The sequence below is a fragment of the Ictalurus punctatus genome, chromosome 22, assembly GCF_001660625.3.
Source record: "Ictalurus punctatus breed USDA103 chromosome 22, Coco_2.0, whole genome shotgun sequence".
NCBI classification, from domain to species: Eukaryota; Metazoa; Chordata; class Actinopteri; order Siluriformes; family Ictaluridae; genus Ictalurus; species Ictalurus punctatus.
Window position 1 is genome coordinate 5,386,262 of NC_030437.2, and position 21,265 is coordinate 5,407,526.

At 37.4% G+C, this 21,265-nt stretch overlaps 1 protein-coding gene across 2 annotated transcripts in view; it reads left to right on the forward strand.

Moving 5' to 3' along the window:
- The window catches only part of hip1rb (huntingtin interacting protein 1 related b), a 68,548-nt gene extending 51,096 nt beyond the window's left edge, over positions 1 to 17,452 (forward strand). For both annotated transcript variants that reach the window (XM_017452176.3, XM_017452177.3), the window contains exons 19-32: positions 1,387 to 1,534; positions 1,680 to 1,766; positions 1,952 to 2,059; positions 2,231 to 2,367; positions 3,507 to 3,617; positions 4,340 to 4,398; positions 5,463 to 5,493; positions 5,642 to 5,704; positions 8,942 to 9,042; positions 9,196 to 9,301; positions 9,698 to 9,821; positions 13,050 to 13,111; positions 13,299 to 13,520; positions 16,765 to 17,452. In XM_017452176.3, the coding sequence (XP_017307665.1) occupies positions 1,387 to 1,534; positions 1,680 to 1,766; positions 1,952 to 2,059; positions 2,231 to 2,367; positions 3,507 to 3,617; positions 4,340 to 4,398; positions 5,463 to 5,493; positions 5,642 to 5,704; positions 8,942 to 9,042; positions 9,196 to 9,301; positions 9,698 to 9,821; positions 13,050 to 13,111; positions 13,299 to 13,520; positions 16,765 to 16,773 (1,368 nt within the window). In that variant the 3' untranslated portion in view covers positions 16,774 to 17,452. The remainder of the gene's footprint in view (positions 1 to 1,386; positions 1,535 to 1,679; positions 1,767 to 1,951; positions 2,060 to 2,230; positions 2,368 to 3,506; positions 3,618 to 4,339; positions 4,399 to 5,462; positions 5,494 to 5,641; positions 5,705 to 8,941; positions 9,043 to 9,195; positions 9,302 to 9,697; positions 9,822 to 13,049; positions 13,112 to 13,298; positions 13,521 to 16,764) is intronic.
- Positions 17,453 to 21,265: the final 3,813 nt, after the last annotated feature.

Consider the following 21,265-nt stretch of genomic DNA (forward strand, 5'->3'; position numbering starts at 1 on the left):
CTTTTGGCATCGTCATCCGCTTAAAAATCACCATTGGTGGAAGCTCTTGTCCGGATGCTGTGCAGCTCAGAACACAAGTGAAATGCGTTCTCTTATGGCCGGTTGTTTTCAGCTTGACGGACGATTCACCTTTTTTTGTTAACAGTCCTAGTAAGAGGCAGGTCAAATGTCAAAGGTACTTCATCCATATTTATGATGTCGTCTGGTCCGTTGGAATTCTCGGCTATCCTTGTTTGAGTGAATTTGCGGAAGTTTGTAACTTTTTCCTCGTAGTCGGGAGGGAGTTGCTGACACAGAGTCGTCCGTGCCCTGATGGACAGGCCTTTTCGTCTCATAAATCTGAGACACCACAATGGTCCACCTCTAAAATCTTCAAACTTCTTTTCATTGGCGATTGTTTTGGATTTCAGTCGGATCTGCACAGTGGAAACACCTCGGCTGTCTGCTCTCTGTGTTCACCCAGTCTTCAAGAACGTTTTCAAGTTCAGGCCATCTGCTTTTCTTACCTCTGAACGCTTCTGTTGTCTTTTTGCATTGAGTCAGTTCTTCACGCTGCCGTCTCCAACGTCTCACCATCGATTCATTGATGCCAAGCTTACGTGCAACAGCTCTATTTCCTTCTTCGACAGCCAGATCGATCGCCTTTAACTTGAAAGCTGCATCATATGCATTTCTTCGTGTGTTTTCCGTGATGAGGGGGTGTGCATGAAGCGCAAAATGACTGATCTGAAGAATTTAGTGTGAGTGCGTTTTTGATTTAATTCGAACAGTTTCATTGGTCCACTGTGACCTGTTCGGTAATTTCATTGGTCCGATGTGACGGGGCTAAATGTTTTGGCGGCATGAAGCTCGTTAGCCCGTAAAAATCCATAAATTAGCCACGTCATTGTTTAAGCCGCAGTGTTCAAAGCGTGTGAAAAAAGTAGCGGCTTATAGTCCGGAAATTACGGTAATTCATTATATACCCAAAGGTAAAATCAAAATTCAAACTATCGCTTGTTGGGGTGTACATTTAATTAATTAAATTAATTAATTTAAATAAAATAAAATTAAATAGATAGAATAAATAAAAAGCTGTCCACAGGTTTTACCCACAAGGCTTAATCATTTAAAGAAATGAAAAGGAAAAGCTATCCCATACTAAGTTTCTTTATCTTTTTGTCTAATTCTTGTTCAATTTCTTACCATTAATTTGTTAAGACCATTATGATTACTTAAGTGATTTCTCTGTAGTATTTGTTGTTGTTCAGTATATCATGAAATAGATTATAATGCATTTATATCACAATTCAGTCATCATTAAACCGTTGATTAAGGAATGTTGTATATGTTAAGAAGAAATATTGATCATATGCATTAATGCAATAAATGTTTGTGCATATGTAGCTCAACCGTGAGGAGCAGTTGCAGCAGAAGTTGCTTGATGAGCAGTTTGCCCTGTTGCATGGTACAGTAACTGAGGCAGAAATCATCATTGAGGATGCTGTGGCCAAAGTGGATGATCCTTTGCATATCCGCTGCACTAGCTCCCCAGGTACTAGAGATTCTCATACCTCTCCATGCTGAACCTAAATTATATCTTGAAACTCAGTAAAAAACCAAAATGTCTTCCTATAGCAAGAAGACCTAGATTGAAGGGGAAATTCAAGGAAAACGTATGTCTTATCTTCTCTCTTTAGATTACCTTGTCAGCCGTGCAGAAGCCGCACTGGACTCGGTGACTAAAATGCAAGCTGGCCACTACCACTATGTGAAGAATATGGAAGGTGTTTTTGCTTTGTTTACCTACCTACTGTCTTTCTTCCTGTTTCAAAAATGCATTTTGTATATATCATTTGTACAGTTTTGCTGTAATCAACATTATACATGAATGATATCCTAGTGATTTTATCTATGAACTCCTATTGACCTGTTTTTGTAAATAGTTTCCGCTTTCTTTCTTTCTCACCAGATGCTGGGCCTCTGCTGAGGGCTCTGACTCAGTTTTCTCACCTTACTGCTGACACCATCATCAATGGGAGCGCAACTGCGCACATGGCACCTGTAGATCTTTCTGATCGTAAGACTGAAGTAGATTAAACACATGTGCAAACAGCAAAAAAAAAAAAAACAGTGCATTTACAATATCAATTTCAATTTAATGTCAATTTGCTTGCTTTCCTATGTGTGCTGTGTCACCCAAGTCAGCTAGTGGATTTAACTGGCAAGTTGTTGTTTATGGTGTGTGCAGGATTGATGGAGAACTGCAGGGCATGTGCTACTCAAAGCTTAAACTTTCTACAAGACCTGAAGTCTAAAGTTTCCATAAAGAGTGCTGATCCAGCGTCTGTTCGTGTTGTGATTCAGAAGGTCTTGCAAATTGCACAGGTGAGGCACAATACACACCATAACAAAAAGAAAAATCGTTACAATGAAGGTGAATTTTTTTTTGCTTCCTACATGCTAACTCTCAGGGCCCCAAGAAGAGGAGGAGATGATGATGATGATGATGATGATGAGGAGGATGATTTTTGTTTATATAGCATGTGCAATTTGAAGTCCAAAATCTCACATTTTAGTATTGTTGAACATCTCAGTTCAAAACCATGGTCATTAATGTAGAGTCCATCCCCTGCTGCTGCTGTAATATCCACCACTCTTCTATGAAGGCTTTCCACTAGATTTTGGAATGTGGCTGTGGGGATTTATATCTATTCAGCCACAAGAGCAGTGAGGTCTGGCATTGGTGTCAGGTTAGAAGACCTCATGCATAGTCAGTATTCATCCCAAAAGTGTTTGGTGGAGTCAGGTTCTTCAACACCAAACATTGCAAGCCTTGTCTTTATGGATGTCGAGTTGTGCACAAGGGCATTGTCATTCTGGAACAGGATTGGGCCCCTGTGTTCCACTGAAGGGAGATCTTAATGCTGCTGCATACAAAGACATTCTAGACAGCTGTGTGCTTCCAAGTTTGTAGCAATGGTTTGGGGAACACATGGATGTGATGCCAAGTGTCCAAAAACTTTTGGTCACATAGTGTTTTGTCTGTACCAGTGCATGTTATAATGGCCTATTTGGTCGTTTCTTTGTTGACCGTCCAGTTGAGAGTCAGTGGGTTTTATTTCCCTAGCCGGTTTCAGCTGGCTGGTTTAATTCTACTTTAGTTCTGTTGTTAAGTCTGTGTTTGTGTAGTAAGTGTGAGTTTGCCAATAAAAGACCATGTGTATTGTTTTAAGACTGCAGTCTGGTCAATCTTCTTCCTCAATGTTGCCGCAGTATTTATCATATGGTACTATTAGAATCACTACAAATCGTAAGAGAATCCCTGAATTACTATTTGAAACTTTAGGAGTGATCTAGCAAAACATCTTCCACTGTCTGAGCTGCAAATTCTCAGGATATAGCAGATGTAGCAGAGATACGGTTTATTAAAATGGACACTGAGAGGATATGCATACAGTTACATTACACTATATATGCTTCTATTCTTATGACCTGTATTTCTTGTTTCTCGCACCTTGTCTCAGGACCTAAGGCCTAAAGGAGTAGATGTTGGAAGGGACGAGCTTGGAGACATGGTAGATAAAGAAATGGCTGCCACTTCTGCTGCTATAGAAGAAGCAGTGAGGAGAATAGATGTAAGTTTAAAGCACTTATTGACCAAGATTTTGGACACCTTCATCCAGATGAACTGTTTTTACCAGCATGTTTGATAAACGTGCTTCTTATATATGTCACTGACTTTATAATGGATGGTCTAGACCAAGTCATGGCACTGCCATATTGTGCCATATTTCTATTTTTTTAAATTATGCATTTAATGGTGCCCCGTAGGATATTCAGGAGTATGAGATATCATTTATAACCAAACCTGGATTTTGTCCTGGATTTGTTTTGATAGCTCCTTGGCCTTCATGATGGGGTTTTTTATTTTTTTTTGCTATGTTTTCTAACAAACTTTGTGGTGTTCCTGGAACAGGTATATTTATAATTAGATCATGTGACACTTTTTATGTTAATGCTGATGGAATCTGGTTGCACCAGAACTAATTTAGGATTTTCACAAAAAACAGGATGAAGGCCCAGTAGGCTAACGGTTACAGGCATTTTTCTTTCTTCTCCCATTCAGCAACCAGAGAACAAAATGCTCTACTCCGAATTGACTTTCACAAAAACCCAGAAGCAACCTACAAAGAGATATAGAATTATCAGTTGTGATAAAATGTTAGATAAGCTAAGTGGGTGTACCTAATAAACTGTTAACAGAGTGTATAAATTGGATCGAGTATAATATGTTTCCAGGATGTGTAATTACATTTTGTTCTGCCATTGATTTGCCATGCTCTTGGGCTGCCTGCAGGAGATGATGAATCAGGCCAGAAGAAACACTGAAGGAGTCAAGCTGGAAGTGAATGAGAGGTGGGCATTATTCCTTTTGCACTCCTTCAAATTGTGCACATAATCTGATAATCAAATTTTGATATGATGATGACGACTTAATTAAAGGTACTTTTTATCACACATTATTAAATATGAACATGGACAATTAACTCAAGTATTTTTTATAATCAGCAAGACTTGAAGTGATTTTGAGAGACTACGTTCCCGCCCCACCCCGTCCAGGGTGTCCCCTGCCTCATGCCCTGAGTCCCCTGGGATAGGCTCCCCACAACCCTTTGTAGGTCCCTCAGTAGCTATGTTTAAATGCAGTCATAAATACACCTGCGATATATACACCTTAGTCTGTGCACAGTATATAGATTGATAGTAACCGGAAAGAAATTTCTATACAATCTAACGAAGTGGGTATTTTCCTCATTAATCTGTTAAATAGAAAAATAACAGCCATGTAAACCTCTGTGTCTGATTATTGTCTTTATCAGAATCAGTGTTCTGCATTCTATACATGTGTGTTTGGGTTATGATGCACTTGTGCTACAATAAAATGGTCCAGTGCATGCTACAGATTTTAATCTGTTTAAAATATTTTGTGAGGTTGGATTGGCTTCAAACTAAACTTTTGAAGTAGATGCAGGATGTGAACTGACCTCAATAAAATCGGCTCAGTGTTATCAAAAAAATTTGATGAAACCATTATTTCTTCTGCAGTTATTCCACACATTGGCTTTTAATGTTCGTAACATTAGAAGATGAGTAAAGGGTTTATCCTGATGGATAATGTATGCATTTGATGCTGTTTTTAACAATCAGAGCACCCTTGTTCTTGAGTCTCAGGCAAATTTGAAATTTTGAATAATTTTATTTCAGTAATAAAAATAAAAATCGTCTTCTCACTGTCCATTCATTTAGATCATTTAAAACTGCGTAAAAACATATGTAGCTTCATTAAAAAAATCAACCTGCTGACCGGATTATGTCAGATCTCTCTCCATCTCACTTTAACCTCTGTTGACACTAGAGATTTAAATCCAGTTGGTTGTTTCATTACATGCTCCTTAATGCACTGTGTTATTCACTTCTAGAATACTGAATAGCTGCACTGACCTCATGAAGGTAAGATGGCAGAATTTATAAATGATCAGAGTAATGATCAGTCAGTTTCTCCTAATGATGATTCTTCTTTCTCTTTCCTCCTAATTCTCAGTACTGTTATATCTTTTGCACCCATATCTTCATGCGTTTTCTTTTGTCCATCTTTTAGGCTATCCGTCTCCTGGTGTTGACATCCACAGACCTGCAGAAGGAGATTGTAGAAAGTGGAAGGGTAATGTTTATAGTATAATAGTACAAAATATTTTTTTCATTTTTTCTTAATGAATTGTCTACCACACACTCACACGTATACGGTCCCCTCAGAAACCACTGGAATGATAAGAAATCCAATTCATTTTTGTTGTAGACTGAAGATATTTGGGTTTGAGTTGAAACGATAAATATGAGAATGGAATTTAGAATTTCAGCTTTTATTTCCTGGTATTTACAGTATCTCACAAAAGTGAGTACACCCCTCACATTTTTGTAAATATTTGATGATATCTTTTCATGTGACAACACTGAAGAAATGACACTGTGCTACAATGTAAAGTAGTGAGTGTACAGCTTGTGTAACAGTGTAAATTTGCTGTCCCCTCAAAATAACTCAACACACAGCCATTAATGTCTAAACCGTTGGCAACAAAACTGAGTACACCCCTAAGTGAAAATGTCCAAATTGGGTCCAAAGTGTCAATATTTTGTGTGGCCACCATTATTTTCCAGCACTGCCTTAACCCTCTTGGGCATGGAGTTCACCAGAGCTTCACAGGTTGCCACTGGAGTCCTCTTCCACTCCTCCATTACAACATCGCGGAGCTGGTGGATGTTAGAGACCTTGTGCTCCTCCACCTTCCGTTTGAGGATGCCCCACAGATGCTCATTAGGGTTTAGGTCTGGAGACATGCTTGGCCAGTCCATCACCTTCACTCTCAGCTTCTTTAGCAAGGCAGTGGTCGTCTTGGAGGTGTATTTGGGGTCGTTATCATGCTGGAATACATGCTGGGCTCATGCTCTGCTTCAGTATGTCACAGTACATGTTGGCATTCATGGTTCCCTCAATGAACTGTAGCTCCCCAGTGCTGGCAGCACTCATGCAGCCCCAGACCATGACACTCCCACCACCATGCTTGACATGCTTAACCTGATTGCCGCCATACACGTTTGACACCATCTGAACCAAATAAGTTTATCTTGGTCTCTTCAGACCACAGGACATGGTTCTAGTAATCCATGTCCGTAGTCTGCTTGTCTTCAGCAGACTGTTTGAGGGCTTTCTTGTGCATCATCTTTAGAAGAGGCTTCCTTCTGGGACGACAGCCATGCAGACCAATTTGATGCAGTGTGTGGCGTATGGTCTGAGCACTGACAGGCTGACCCCCCACCCCTTCAACCTCTGCAGCACTCATGCGTCTATTTCCCAAAGACAACCTCTGGATATGACGCTGAGCGTGTGCACTCAACTTCTTTGGTGGACCATGGCGAGGCCTGTTCTGAGTGGAACCTGTCCTGTTAAACCGCTGTATGGTCTTGGCCACCGTGCTGCAGCTCAGTGTCAGGGTCTTGGCAATCTTCTTATAGCCTAGGCCATCTTTATGTAGAGCGACAGTTCTTTTTTTCAGACCCTCAGAGAGTTCTTTGCCATGAGGTGCCATGTTGAACTTCCAGTGACCAGTATGAGGGAGTGTGAGAGCGATGACACCAAATTCAACACACCTGCTCCCCATTCACACCTGAGACCTTGTAACACTAACAAGTCACATGACACTGTGGAGAGAAAATGGCTGATTGGGCCCAATTTGGACATTTTCACTTAGGGGTGTACTCACTTTTGTTGCCAGCGGTTTAGACATTAATGGCTGTGTGTTGAGTTATTTTGAGGCGACAGCAAATTTACACTGTTACACAAGCTGTACACTCACTACTTTACATTGTAGCAAAGTGTCATTTCTTCAGTGTTGTCACATGAAAAGATATCATCAAATATTTACAAAAATGTCAGGGGTGTACTCACTTTTGTGAGATACTGTATATGTAGATGTGTTAAAGGGCATAGAACACAGCACATTTTGTAGCAGACCACCCAATTTGTAGCAGAGTAAAAATATTGGAACATGTGACCAACAGGTGTTTCTTGTCACCCAGGTGAGTCTTGTTAGAGTGATTGTTTAAACAATAAATAGCTCTGAATGTCTACTCTTGGTTTTAGCCTTCAGTTTCACCTGTGAAGACTGCATTTATTGTTAAAAAGGATAAGCCAAAATTAAGATCAGAGAGTTGTCTTTTGGAGAGAAAAGCAAGCCATTTTGAAGCTGAGAAAAGAGGGACAATGAATCGGAGGCATTGCACAAACATTTGGCATAGCCAATACAACAATTTTGAGTGTCCTGAAAAAGAAAACTGAACAACAGACACCAAATGGGTCAGCCAAGAAAAACAACAGGCGATGACACAAACATTGTGAGAGCTGTGAAGAAACCCCCAAAAACAACAGTCAGTGACATCACCTCCACAGGGCAGGAGCGAAGGTATCACAATGTACTATTTGAAGAAGACTTCGAAAACAGAAAAATAGAGGTCATACTACAAGATGCAAACCACTCATCAGCAGTAAGAATCAGAAAAGCCAGCTTGGAATTCGCAAAGGAATACAGAGATGAGCCACAAAAGTTCTTTAACCAAGAACTCTACCAAAGTGATGGAAAGGCCACAGTGTGGAGAAAGAAGGATATGTTCATGATCCAAAACAAGCTCATCAGTCAAGCATGGTGGAGGTAGTGTCATGACTTGGGCTTGCATGGCTGCTTCTGGAACAGGCTCACTAATCTTTATTGATGCAGCTCATGATGGTAGCAGCAGAATGAATTCAAAAGTTTACAAGAACATTTTGTCTTCCAATTTACAGTAAAATTCATCCAAATTTATCAGGAGCAACTTTATCATGCACCAAAACTATGATCCAAAACAACCTGTCAACGCGACAAAAAAGTTTATCAAGGGGAAAAAGTGAAAGGTTTTAGATTGGCCAACCACCAAACTTTAACCCAATTGAGCAGCATTTCTCCTCCTGAAGAGGTGACTGAAGGGAGAAACCCACAAAACAACCGAAAGTACCTGCGGTGAAAGCCTGGAAAAGCATCACAAAAGAAGAAACCAGCATTTTGGTGATGTCAGTGCGTTCTATATTTTATGTTGTTTAACACCTCGAGATGTAAATACCAGGAAGTAAAAGCTGAAATCTTGTCTCATATCCACCTTTTGATCTGAACCCAAAATATCTTTGGTGTATAGCACAACAAATGACGTGTCCTTGCCATTCCAGTAGTTTTGGAGGTGACGGTATATACATATGCACAGTATATATTGTCATTTAGTGTATATTATTTACCAAGATTTCTTGTCGGGTTTTTATTTTATTTATGGGTTTTTTAGAATGATTACATCTTGACTGCTTTTCAATTGTTCCTAGGGTGCAGCAACAATGAAGGAATTTTATGCAAGAAACTCTCGCTGGACTGAGGGTCTCATATCTGCTGCCAAGGCAGTAGGCTGGGGGGCAACGCAGATGGTGTATGTATTCCTACCAAATATCAGCCAGTACAGTTAGAAAGTAAAATTTTTCTTATTTGCAATCAATTAAATTACACTTCCTTACTTATAGTGAGTTACCCTCCCAGTAAGACCATGGGATTCTTTTTTGCTTTCTCACTTTCTCCCTCTTAGTGATTCTGCTGATAAAGTGGTGTTACACACGGGCAAGTATGAAGAGCTTATTGTCTGTTCTCATGAAATCGCTGCCAGCACAGCACAACTTGTTGCAGCTTCCAAGGTTTGAGATTAACAATAAATGTCTTGTTTTCAATAATAATAATAATAATAATAATAATAATAATACATTGAAGAAGAAGGCAGTTAGCACTTTCGTCTGATTGCTTTTAGCTGCCCTGTGACACAGTAATAAGCAGCAGTTCAAAAAGATGCAGTGGCTGAATTCATGTGTCTTTTGAGGAAGCATGTGTTAGCATTTCCTCCTCTGTTGCTAACAATTGCATCATTAAAATCATTTTAAAAAGCTGAATTTGAAAATGGCTGTTGAGCTAGCATTTCTAATGTTTTAATGAACACCTTGCAAGATTATACCCTCTATAAAACCAAATGTAACATTTCCTTGCACAGATTACTTCTCTCGGTTATGTTCTTCATGCCTGCTTCTTTGTTTTTTCAGGTAAAGGCAGATCGTGGCAGTAAAAAATTGGTGAGTCTTCAGCAAGCCTCTCGCCATGTGAATGAGATGGCTGCAAAAGTGGTAGCTTCCACCAGGACTGGCCAGGAACAGATTGAGGATAAAGGTACATGTGGGTGGATGGGTGCATGCATGTGTCAGCAAAGCAACATCCATGTGTATAAAATTCAGGCGTGCTGTTAAAACTGCATTTTTAGAGTAGCAAAAATTTTTTCCAAGTGTAGCAAACTGTTTACTGGTGGGACTGTTCATGCTCATGTTTGCTCATGAGGAGGTTTTTTTTTTTTTTTTTTTTTTTTTTTTTTTAAATATAAACTTCTTGCTCCTGCCAGTGCGCATTGCACCCCTCGCTAATTAAAGGACTATTAAATTTAATTGCTGCTGTCATTGTATGCTCTATACTATAGTACAGAGGTTGTCAAAACAGGGTCTGGGAAAACCCCAGCATTCTGCAAAAGATAGGTTCAGGGATTTAATTAAGTAATTAAATAAATAAATAAATAAATAAATAAATAAAATCCAAACCTCGATAACTCAAAAACAGGTAGGAATATAAATAATGTCTACTTGGACCTAATGTGTCCTGTTGGTGGAAAGTTTTATTGAAGCTATATTATTTCAATAAATAGCAAACAATTGTACAAATTTAAGTAACCAGCCAAATATTTGAATAATTGCATTATGTTAATAAAATAAATCTGTCAGTAGAATTTATTTTAGAATTACATGGATCCCTGATTGTATATAATATATAGATAATACATCCCTGATTATATATAATATATAGATAATATATCCCTGATTGTATATAATATATAGATAATATATCCCTGATTATATATAATATATAGATAATATATCCCTGATTGGTTATAATATATAGATAATACATCCCTGATTATATATAATATATAGATAATATATCCCTGATTATATACAATATATAGATAATATATCCCTGATTGTATATAATATATATAGATAATATATCCCTGATTATATACAATATATAGATAATATATCCCTGATTGTATATAATATATAGATAATACATCCCTGATTATATATAATATATAGATAATATATCCCTGATTGTATATAATATATAGATAATATATCCCTGATTATATATAATATATAGATAATATATCCCTGATTGTATATAATATATAGATAATATATCCCTGATTATATACAATATATAGATAATATATCCCTGATTGTATATAATATATAGATAATACATCCCTGATTGTATATAATATATAGATAATACATCCCCGATTATATATAATATATAGATAATATATCCCTGATTGTATATAATATATAGATAATATATCCCTGATTATATATAATATATAGATAATATATCCCTGATTATATATAATATATAGATAATATATCCCTGATTATATATAATATATAGATAATATATCCCTGATTGTATATAATATATAGATAATACATCCCTGATTATATATAATATATAGATAATATATCCCTGATTGTATATAATATATAGATAATATATCCCTGATTATATATAATATATAGATAATATATCCCTGATTGTATATAATATATAGATAATACATCCCTGATTATATATAATATATAGATAATACATCCCTGATTATATATAATATATAGATAATATATCCCTGATTGTATATAATATATAGATAATACATCCCTGATTGTTTATAATATATAGATAATATATCCGGTATATTATCTATATATTGTATATAATCAGGGATGTAAACCGGTAAACCGAGAGAAACATGTATACAGTGGTGAAGAGAATACACATAAACAGGTACAGGGACAACCAAACTCAGTCAGAACCAGGCAAGAGTCAAAACCAGAACAGCAGTCAGATCACAGAATATTTATAGCCACAAGGGCAAGCAACACGAACCAAACACAATCTCCTAACACCAGATCACATTTAACCACCTCCAACATCCTCCTCTCTCTCTTCCCTCGTCCTCTTTAAATATGGGCGCCATTCAGTGATGTCATCTGGGGAGGCGGGAGCAAGGCAGTCTAGGGCAGGTTGGAAACTCTTGGAGGGAGTTCGGTCCTGCACACAAATTATGGCACAGCACAAAGAAAAAAACTTCCCCTCCCAAAGTTAGCGGGTTATAACACTGTTTATTCAATAAAAATTTGGGGAGATTATATAATTATTTTTTTTCTTTTTTTAAGATATGGGAACCTGTAGTACATTTTGAATACAATATTAAGCATCTGTTTATAGCAAAATTTTTATTTAGTTAGTTTTATACAGACTAAAATGCACATTGTTCATGATTCAGGAAAAAAGGGAGTCTTTTTAGTCATAATTTTTCTTCATTAAATTTATGTTTAAAATATTCAAGAATTGAATTGAATCAGATCACGAAGCCGGTGTTGTGAATCGAATCATGACTGGAGATCATTAAACCCCTATATTTGACTGCACAAAATCAAATGGTGTTGAAATGAACACTTGTGAATCAAGCATGTTAAGTTTAATATGTCTTTGAATATGAAGAAAATGAAAATGGCTTATTTCGCCTATATTGTACAGTTGTCGCCCCATTTTGCCACACTGAAGGGTTAATTTAAGCATAAGCTTGTCTCCTCAAACAGCTTTACTCAGATTAACTTTCCTTCACCTAAAACTGATAGCCCAATAAAGTTATGAGGAACAGGAAAATGTTTTTATTTAAAAGGTATTACTAATGCTATTTTTAAGTAACATACATATTACTTTAATATCCCTCTTGTCTGGTCTGTGCCTTTATGTATTACACAAAAAAAAGTACAGTGAGGGGGAGATAAGTATTTGGACTTTCAGAGGAGAATTTAGTCTCATGTAGAACTGAATATAGGGAAATGAATCTTTCAACAAGGCAACGACCCCTAACATACAGCCGGAATCACTGAAAGAGGTCTTGCATTGACAATCTCCTGACTTGAATCTCACTGAAAATTTATGGAGCATATTGAAATTGTCAGGTGATCAGAGAGAGCTAATTGCACCTTACCATAGACTCTCAAAGCTGTCAACAACAGCACTGTAACAAATGACGTGTCCAAATACTTCCTTTCCCTGTCAAAATAGTTTTTTAAACATATATTTTTATGCTTATCAGTGAATATTTATCTCTTCATATTTACATGTACAAAGACAATATAGAAGTATGTAATAAAAAACGGTTTCTGAATACTTATTTCTTCTCAGAGTAAAAGGGAAAGAGAATGTACAAACTGTTCACATGCTTTGTTCTTAATTAGAAAAAATGTTCAGCTAGACACATCTTTATCTCCCACTGGTATATAGACACTATGGACTTTTCTGGGATGTCTCTGATCAAGTTGAGGAAAGAGGAAATGGAGTCCCAGGTTTGTCCTCCCACTTTCTTCTTTGTTAGTTTTTCTAAAAAGCTGGTATATTTATACATGGTTTATATAAGATAAACATAATAATTATATTAGATGAATAAGATTTTAAAATGGACAACTTTAAAACCAAGCAATTAAGCAGGAAGCTGTATGCTCTTTATAATACCTATGATCCCACTTTCTTCAGGTGAAGGTCCTGGAGTTTGAGAGCATGCTTGAAAATGAGCGCCTACGACTTGGAGAGCTACGTAAAAAGCACTATGAGATAGCAGGGGTTCCACTGGAACAGTTAGAGCAAGTTGAAGATGCCCTCTCTTCAACATTCCCCTCTTCCCCCAAACCCTCCAAACCTTCATTAATGAAGAAACCAGCCCTTGCTCAGAAACCAAACATTCCTACAAAAAACATGGTAAGGCTTCTACTGACTTTTTTCTCCGATTATTCCTTCATTTCTCATGAAATGGGATGTATAGAATATAAATTTCTGATTACAAATTGAACATAAGTAGTGGTGGTGGTGGTAGTAGTAGTAATATAATAATAATAATAATAATAATAATAATACATGGTGTTAAAATGGACAAAGGGACTGGAAAAGGGAAATGGGCTTTTTACTTGATATGATGTGGTGTACACCGATCAGCCATAACATTAAAACCACCTGCCTAATATCGTGTAGGTCCCCCTTGTGCTGCCAAAACAGCTCTGACCTGTTGATGTCAGAGTGAACATCTCAAGACATTAGCAGCAGATCCTTTAAGTTCCTGTAAGTTGCGAGGTGGGGCCTCCATGGATCGGACTTGTTTGTCCAACACATCCCACAGATCCTTCTTTGGATTGAGATCTGGGGAATTTGCAAGCCAGTTGAACACCTTGAACTGTTTGTCATGTTCCTCAAACCATTCCTGAAGAATTACCCTGCTGAAAGAGGCCACTGCCATTAGGGAATACCTTTGCCATGAAGGGGTGTACTTGGTCTGCAACAATGTTTAGGTAGGTGATGCATTTCAAAGTAACAACCACATGAATGCCAGGACCCAAGGTTTCCCAGCAGAACATTGCCAAGCGCATCAGGTAAGTGATGCAAACACTCTGCCATTTACGTGATGTAAAAAAAAAACTGTGATTCATCAGACCAGGCCAACTTCTTCCATTGCTCCAACGTCCAGTTCTGATGCTTATGTGCCCCTTGTAGGTGCTTTCGGTGGTTGACAGGGGCTGCTCTGGGCACTCTGACAGGTCTTCAGCTATGCATCCCTGTATGCAGCAAGCTATCATGCACTGTGTGCCTTCACACCTTTCTATCAAAGCCAGCATTAGCTTTTTCAGCAATTTGTGCTACAGTAGCTCTTCTGTGGGATTGGACCAGATGGTCTTGAGAAGTCCATGCCAACAGGTCACATGAGCTTTCGCTTCCAGCACACATCAGTGAGCCTTGGGTGCCCATGACCCTGTTGCTGGTTCACTGGTTGTCTTTCTTTGGACCACTTTTGGTAGGTAGTAACAACTGAATACCATAAACACACCACGAGATCTGCTGTATTGGAGATGCTCTGACCCAGTCATCTAGCCATCACAATTTGGGCCTTTTCAAAGTCGTTCAGATCCTTACATCCTCCACTTTTCCTGCTTCCAACACATTAACTTCAAAAAACTGACTTTTCACTTGCTGCCTAATATATGCCATCCCTTGGCAGGTGTCACTGTAATCAGATAAGTTGTTATTCACTTCACCCGTCACTGGCTTTAAAATATAAATATATATATATATATATATATATATATATATATATATATATATATATATATATATATATATATATATATATATATATATATATATATATATATATATATATATATATATATATATACATACAGTATCTCACAAAAGTGAGTACACCCCTCACATTTTTGTAAATATTTGCTTAAATCTTTTCATGCGACAACACTGAAGAAATGACACTTTGCTACAATGTAAAGTAGTGAGTGTACAGCTTGTGTAACAGTGTAAATTTGCTGTCCCCTCAAAATAACTCAACACAGCCATTAATGTCTAAACCGCTGGCAACAAAAGTGAGTACACCCCTAAGTGAAAATGTCCAAATTGGGCCCAATCAGCCATTTTCCCTCCCCGGTGTCATGTGACTTGTTAGTGTTACAAGGTCTCAGGTGTGAATGGGGAGCAGGTGTGTTAAATTTGGTGTCATCGCTCTCACACTCCATCATACTGGTCACTGGAAGTTCAACATGGCACCTCATGGCAAAGAACTCTCTGAGGGTCTGAAAAAAAGAATCGTTGCTCTACATAAAGATGTCCTAGGCTATAAGAAGATTGCCAAGACCCTGACACTGAGCTGCAGCACAGTGGCCAAGACCATACAGCGGTTTAACAGGACAGGTTCCACTCAGAACAGGCCTCGCCATGGTCGGCCAAAGAAGTTGAGTGCACGCACTCAGCGTCATATCCAGAGGTTGTCTTTGGGAAATAGACGCATGAGTGCTGCAGAGGTTGAAGGGGTGGGGGGTCAGCCTGTCAGGGCTCAGACCATACGCCACACACTGCATCAAATTGGTCTGCATGGCTGTCGTCCCAGAAGGAAGCCTCTTCTAAAGATGATGCACAAGAAAGCCCGCAACAGTTTGGTGAAGACAAGCAGACTAAGGACATGGATTACTGGAACCATGTCCTGTGGTCTGATGAGACCAAGATAAACTTATTTGGTTCAGATTGTGTCAAGCGTGTGTGGCAGCAACCAGGTGAGGAGTACAAAGACAAGTGTGTCTTGCCTACAGTCAAGCATGGTGGTGGGAGTGTCATGGTCTGGGGCTGCATGAGTGCTGCCGGCACTGGGGAGATACAGTTCATTGAGGGAACCATGAATGCCAATATGTACTGTGACATACTGAAGCAGAGCATGATCCCCGCCCTTCGGAGACTGGGCCGCAGGGCAGCATTCCAGCATGATAAAGATCCCAAACACACCTCCAGGATGACCACTGCCTTGCTAAAGAAGCTGAGGGTGAAGGTGATGGACTGGCCAAGCATGTCTCCAGACCTAAACCCTATTGAGCATCTGTGGGGCATCCTCAAACGGAAGGTGGAGACTCCAGTGGCAACCTGTGAAGCTCTGGTGAACTCCATGCCCAAGAGGGTTAAGCCAGTGCTGGAAAATAATGGTGGCCACACAAAATATTGACACTTTGGGCCTAATTTAGACATTTTCACTTAAGGGTTTTATTCACTTTTGTTGCCAGCAGTTTAGACATTAATGGCTGTGTGTTGAGTTATTTTGAGGGGACAGAAAATTTACACTGTTACACAAGCTGTACACTCACTACTTTACATTGTAGCAAAGTGTCATTTCTTCAGTGTTGTCACATGAAAAGATATAATCAAATATTTACAAAAATGTCAGGGGTGTACTCACTTTTCTGAGATACTGTGTATATATATTTGTTACAACTTTGTCTTCTTATGGCTGATCAGTGTATTATATTACATTATATTACATTATAAACACTTGCAAGTATACTGACTGTGAAAAGATGGGTTTGTTGCACTTTAATCCATTTTGGAATCCACTTTATTTTTTGGTCATTTTCATTCAAGTACATAAATTTAATTGCAATTTCCAATAATTTCATTTCAGTTCAGGTAAATATCCCTTGGACGAACCTCATCAAAACTGGATCTGAAATTGCTGGACAACCTTCTGTAAAACAGGGTTTTTAAAACTTGTACCCCCCCCCCCCCCCCTTCTCTCTAATTCTTTTATGTTTTAACAAATGAAACAAGTTAATTATCAGCCTTTATTAAGTACTGAGAAAATATATTTTTTAAATCTGAGCGGCAAACTAGTGATGCATATCTGATCCTGTAGATTTTCAGGTATTAATAACAATCAAAAACAGTCCTGTCTGAAATAATTCAAATAATTCAAATTCAAATTTTCATTTGAAATTCTGCTTGTAAGTCAAAGATGTTATAACAAGGCAAAAAACATTCTAGTGGATGCAGGGGTAGCTGGCCTCTGGGCCTGTAATGAAGGAAGCCTGTTAATACTAGAAAATGCTTTTCAATTTAGTTTATTTTTATTTGTTAATTTTTTTTTGTTCTATGGTTTGTCTGTTTTTTTATTATTATTTGGGGTTGGTGTTTGTAGGGTAGACATCACTTATAACTGTCTTATTTATAATATTTGAATTGAATCAACATTATTAGACTGAAAGTAATAAACCTCATTAATTAACAGCTAATGTCTTTGTTAAAAGTCATTATTTAAAGCCCATGTCAACTCAGTTTCATAATTAGCACCATTAGCTTTATATATATATATATATATATATATATATATATATATATATATATATATATATATATATATATATATATATATAATATAAAATATAACATGGTTCAAGGTTAATGATCATTGCCAAGAACAATAAAATTTTAGAATGGTTTGGTATTTTTGGACATTAAATTATAACTATATATATTATAACTAACTTTATACTTATTTTACACATTTTCTGTTTATACAGTAGAAAGTATGTCTCATTAATGTGTGAAATATAATAATTATGATTAAAAAAAAAAAAAAAAAACTAGCCAAAGCTTCATTTTTTTCCCTAGCTCAAGCTTTTTTTTTTATGCTGACCACGCCCACTTATATGATGTTACATGAATTAAGTCACTTATCAGGCTAGAAAATAAATGCTGCTAAATTTAACTGTCCAAATTTACCTGATGTCCCAATCCCAGGTGTATTGTACACCTAGTCACCACACAGTGTTCAGTTTTAAAAACAAACATTTGAAATAGTTTTGACATTGGCTTTAAATGATATAATGTATGCGTGCTTACAATTCTATCTGTTCTAAAGCAAAATTAATAAAATGTGTTTTCCTAACCCTTTCTTTATACTGTACATCAGCTGTCTTCAAGTCTAATTTATTGAGAGACAAGTTTGTTACATTATTCTTAACTTGCTCAGTAGAATTCACTTGAATGCAGAAGTTATCAGGATGCTGTGTTTCAAGCTCACCTGTTAAAGAGATGTGCATAACACTACTCAATTAATGAAAAGAGGAGAAGAAGAACTTAGAAATTTAAAATGCTTAAAAGAGCAATAGAAAACTGACAAAAAAAATAAAACCAAAAGCACATTTTCTACAAAATGTTGCCTTAAGATCGAATATACATAGTTTAGATAAAGCACATGTATCTATTTTTCACTACATTCTTTACTATGAAGGGGTTTTGTTTCATTCACCTTCAGTTCTATCTTCAGTTTTGCCTTTTTATCTCAACTGATTTGGTTTTAGGATGGCTGGGTTTTGTTTAAAGAAAATGACAGATTAGATCCTTTCTGACTGGTGCTAAGGGCACATTGCCATAAGCTTTTTAAACATTATTTTACAGAACATGTTGCAGAACATTTTTGTACTGTTTTTAGATGTCAAAATTAGAGAATGTTGCCTTGGTGGAGGATGTATAGAGATAATATGTACAGATTAAAGTGTGGAGCTCTTCTCAGTTCTTTCAAAGAAATGTTACTTTTTATTTCTTTCCATCTGTTTATTTAGCATTCTTGCAATACCTAATCTGTTAATATATTTGAATTATTTCTGCTGGATTTCCTGTAATGAATAAAAATGTTGAGTAATAAATGTTTATGATGGAAGCAGTTGTGTGATTTGTGTGATAATTGGGGGTTCGAATCCCGCCTCTGCCTTGTGTGAGTGGAGTTTGCGTGTTCTCCCTGTGCATTAGGGGTTTCCTCCCCCAGTCCAAAGACACGCGTTGTAGGCTGATTCTAAGGTTTGCATTTCCAAATTGTCTGTAGTGTGTAAATGGGTGTGTCGGTGTGTTTGTGCGATTGTGCCTGCGATAGATTGGCAGTCCGTCCAGGGTGTCCCCTGTCTTGTGCCCCAAGTCCCCTCCGATAGGCTCCAGGCTCCCCGCTACCCTGTGTAGGATAAGCGGTACAGAAGATGGATGGATGGATTATATAGTGTTCCTAATAAAGTGTGTTGTGAGTGTATATTCAGAGGTTTATGGAAACTGCCTTCAGAAAGAGTAATAGGTTGCTGCCTTCTTAATTTTAGCTAAGAGATGTGAGCTTGTGTGCTGTTTAGTTGTCACTATGCCATCTAATAGCATGCTATGAAATATCGTGCATGTTTTTCTAACAAACGCACATATCTGAAGTCGGGAACCTTTTCAGCTGGCAGAACCATAAAAGCCCAAAAAAGTTATTAATGTTTTTTTTTAAAGAGCCAGCGAAAACTTAACCTTTTTATGTTTATAATATGAAGGTATGTATGTATCTATCTATGTATCTATGTATGTATATGTATGTATATGTATGTGTATATATATATATATATATATATATATATATATATATATATATATATATATATATATATATATATATATATATATATATATATATATATATATATAAAATCTTCATATTTCTTCTTCTAGTTATTATCTTTACTATTATTGTATAATTTAAAAAAAAAAGTGGTAATGTAATAAAGGCCATTTGACAGTTTGCCTGTTCTTGACCTAACAGGCTGCACTTCACCTAATAGGCATGTAGGTGGCACTTGGACGTCATTTAACCAATTATGGTCATTTCTTAATGAGATCTGGGTTACTGATCGGAAGGTCGGGGGTTCAAGTCCCAGCACTGCCAAACTGCCACTGTTGGGCCCTTGAGCAAGGCCCTTAACCCTCTCTGCTCCAGGGGCGCTGTATCTTTTCCTGACATGCGGGGGTATGCGAAGAAAAGAATTTCACTGTGCTGTGTATATATGATCAATAAAGACATTTAATAATTATCATTATCATTTTGTACTTAATCCAAGAAACTACAGGTAGCCAGTGCAGATTTAGTAATATGGGTGTAATGTGAGTGGAAATAAAGGAGTGAGTGAGAACTCTAGCTGCTGAATTACAGCATTTATACAATATATATTGTAATCTAGTTATGGCTTTTAATGTTGGGCCAATAAAAAGGGCATTGCAATAATCAAGATGGGATGTGATAAATGCATGGACAAGAGTTTTTGCATCTTTAAAACTACTTAAAACTATAAGGAGAGCAGTTTCACTACTGTGGAAAGTGTGAAAACCTGAATGAAAGGGGTCATCGAGATTATTTGAAGACACGTGTGACTGCAACTGACTGGCAACAACTCTTTCCAATAGTTTGGCTATGAGAGGAAGGTTGGTTATAGGTCTGTAGTTGGACAGTTCAACTGCATCTAAACCAGGTTTTTTATGAATTGTTTTCACCACTGCAGATTTTAATTCTTGTGGAACAAAGGCAGAAGTAAGTTTATCAGGTGGGAAATAGGAACAGAAATAACAGACATGTTCTGAGAATAGAGGTAGGAGCTGGGAATGAAACGGTAGAGACTGTGACAAGGGGTAATGAGAGGAAGTTCATTTATGAGAGTTCCAGAGGTGTAGGTGGAGAGTTGTAAGTAGAGATACATAACCGTATCATGGAAAAAGCGAAGAAAAGAATGACCGAGAGCATCACTACCAGAGATATTGGGTGACTGGGTGAATGGGTAAGTTTGTACACAGTAGCAAAAAGTGTTTTGAGCTTGTAGCTGGCATTACTAATGATGCTGGGGAAAAAAAAGAGTTGACCCGGTGCTATTTAGAGCGGTCCTGTATCTAAGCAGGTGCGCAGTATAAGATAGAGAATGTACAGCTTGGCCAGTTTTCCTATATAGACGCTCAAGGTGTCGCCTGATCATTTTCATCTTCATCTTCCTAAGCTCAGGAGTGAACCCGAGTGAAAACAGGTATGAAAGCTTGAGAAATGGCAAAGTTATAGCTAGACAAGATCTCAGCCAGGGAAGAAAGTTTAACAGAGATAAGAATAGAAGTAGTATAAATATAGGAAGAGAAAGATAATGGGTCAATCCCTTTTATATTATGATAAGATATGAACATTTTTTGTTTTGATTTTTTTGAGGGAATAGTGAAGCTGAAGTCAATGAGCTTATAATCAGAGATACCAGGCTGTGAGCCAGTAATTAAAACATTGTTTAGCCCAGATGAACAGCTCAGATCACGTGTGGGACCTCGAGAGCGGGTGGGAAAGTTCACGTGCTGTTTAA